The following is a 2,914-nucleotide window of genomic DNA, read 5'->3' on the forward strand; positions in this document are numbered from 1 at the left end:
TAACGAAGCCCGTAACCTACCGACAACCCCCGAGTAATTTTCCACCACAATATAAATTAGACTGGTTTCATACCATACTTTATAACATGCACAACGTAACGTTCCTGGCATTCCCTTATTAGTAAGGTTAATATTAGAGATTAATATAATTAATAAGAAGAAGAATAACAAGAAGAACCAAATAAAAATAATAACCAAGGAAATATGAAATGATAGATCGACAGAAAATCAGGAACGCTACAATATATATACAATAGTGTCGACAGAAGCACCAATGACACTTATGATGGTACAGTCATGTCGGTAATTCCGGAAAAGCTTTAAATTACAAACTGTTAAAAGATTGTGTTACATTTGAGACATATTTAACATTTATTTATTAATCATCGGCTATTGGATGTCAAACATTTGGTAATTTCGACATAATATTATAGTCTTGAAGAGAAAACCCGCTACATTTTTCCATTTGTTTTAAAAATTCTACAATATACATCACCCCACAGACAGGAAAGCACATATCATATATCATAGTGCATTGACTGGAACGAGAAATAGTTCAATAAGCCACTGACGGGCATCGATCCTAGACCGACCGCGCATCAAGCGAGCGCTTTATCGCTGGGTTACGTCCCGCCCACTAAGGTATCTGTGTTTGGGGTCTGCATGACCACTCCATACTATTATAATATTGTGCATTTGTTATCATAACATGTTTCACTTTTTATCAACACATTATACAAAATGCATACTAAAGTCATCAACCAAAATTAGCCTATTAGGCTATTTCTCTTTCCAGCCAGTGCACCACAAACCACAAAGGCATGTACTATCCTGTCTGTGGGGTGTCCTCCCATAAGACAGACGTCCCATAACGCAGACGCGTTAAAACAACACAAGACCCATTACTAATTACCTGCCGTTTACCTTGAATAATACATGTAGTAAATAATGGAATAGTCGGATACAATTAAATACAAAACACATAACAAAATTATATAAAATTAGATTTATTTATACACATACATATACCCGGGATACACATTTTAACATGTCTCACGATTCAATTTTCTGTCTGTTCCACAATTTATACTAATTTTAACAGATGTCCAACGGCATCCAAGAACTGAATGGGCGTTTTCTGTTCAAGGGTTAGTTGCGCCTTCAATCTCACGATTCTATTTTCATTCTGCTTATACACTCTCTTTCTTGGTGGTGGGGCAGCTCCAAAGTTTATCTGTCTCAATTTAGCACGTTCGGAGGTCTCTATTCCTTTGATTAATTCTACAAATCGGTATATGTTTGGATGATGAACTTGGATTGAACGATTCATTCTGGAATGAAATCCCTCCAGATTATTATTTGTTCTTGGGCCAGTGGTCAGATGATGGTTCCATATAATCAAAGGGAATCTGGAGTCATCGTCTACCCATGTTAAAACAACATAATCATTAAATGCCTCCGCCTGTGGAACATCAGGTCCGTCATTCATGGCTTCTAACCATGCACCCTGTACTTGTGCAATGGGCAAAAGTGGTAGTCCAGCAGCCCTCCGAATCCATGTCTGTACAGCTGGATCTTCTTTGTACAAAACAGCAAGACCCAGTTCTTGAGTTTTCCTCCAAATGGCCTGTGTAAAGTGAAAAAAGCACCCTTTTACTTCAGCTTGCGGAAACTCCGTCTCAACTGCCTGGATTGCAGCCATCTCAAAATCAGTCTGAACTTTACTTGGAGCAAGGGGTTGGTTTAATAATTGTTGAACTTCATTTTTCAACAAACTGAACAGTCTAATGTATGTTATCCTCTGTTTATCGGGAAGAAGAGCAAACACAAGGGGATACATAGTGGTTCCGTCCATAGCATGTATGATGTATAATTGGTTCCACAATGCTGGACAAGAAGAGAAAGTTCCGTCCATAAAAATGGATTCTGCAGCCTGTAGAGTTACGATTTGCTCATCTGTAGAGAACACAAGCATGTTATCTTCATTTCCATCGCTAAATAACAGGTAGCGTCTTCCGTCATTTGTCTGTGTCCATGGTTCTTCTAGGATGACATCGGCTCTAGTCTGTGGTAGGGCAGGTATCAGAACTCGTCTCTGTCTGTACAGTGCACTGCTCATACTGGGAAAGGAAGGCAAATGAGGAACAGTTTCTAATGCTTGCTTTGCAACCTCGTCATTGTATATTTGCTGCATAGGTGTTGTTTCTTCTCTTGCTCGCTTCCGCAGTATGCTGATAAACCGAGCAACATTCGGATCATTTGGAAGATGGTTGTGTTCCGATGTGTTCCGTACAAATTCGCCGACAGTGGTGCATTTCCCGGTACACGTTTTTGTCACGCATCTCCAGTGAACACTTTCCCCTCTGGTGCGATTCTTTGCAAATAAAAATCCATCCAATATTACTTGTGGTGAACCTTTTTGTGATTGAACAAATTCTATCCTTCTAAGACCAGCCATGACTAAAAAATTGAATGACTGTTTTTGGTAGCTACATGCAGTTAATATATAAGAACTTTTATGTTATCTCTGTGCTTAGCTATGGTTTAAATGTATGGTCAATGAAATACAAGACATTGGTCGTCAGAGACATAATACTCATTGATATACAAACAATGTCTATCTGAAGTGAAATGAATTGTATACGGATGTTGCTAAACTCTAAAAACACGGACATCATAAAACACAGTATCTTTACATTTGTTAATTCTGTTTAGCAGATTACAATTAACTTCTCCTAGTTGCCTGTGTGGAATTGGTAGATATAACAATTTTTTTAAATAGGTACTGTCATAACTGTGCGGTAATCATTGATATAAAAACAAAACATTGTCAATCTGAAGTGAAATGAATTGAATGGAGATATTGCAGTGGAAAATCCACCAAGCACTGTATCTTTACATTTATTAATTGCAT

At 38.0% G+C, this 2,914-nt stretch overlaps 1 protein-coding gene across 1 annotated transcript; it reads right to left on the reverse strand.

Moving 5' to 3' along the window:
- Positions 1-1,084: 1,084 nt before the first annotated feature.
- On the reverse strand, positions 1,085-2,458 carry LOC121381662. The gene has a single exon (XM_041511006.1). It carries the CDS (start codon positions 2,456-2,458, stop codon positions 1,085-1,087), a length of 1,374 nt encoding a protein of 457 aa, XP_041366940.1.
- Between the last annotated feature and the right edge of the window lie 456 nt (positions 2,459-2,914).

This window comes from Gigantopelta aegis, chromosome 9 (genome assembly GCF_016097555.1).
Source record: "Gigantopelta aegis isolate Gae_Host chromosome 9, Gae_host_genome, whole genome shotgun sequence".
NCBI lineage: Eukaryota > Metazoa > Mollusca > Gastropoda > Neomphalida > Peltospiridae > Gigantopelta > Gigantopelta aegis.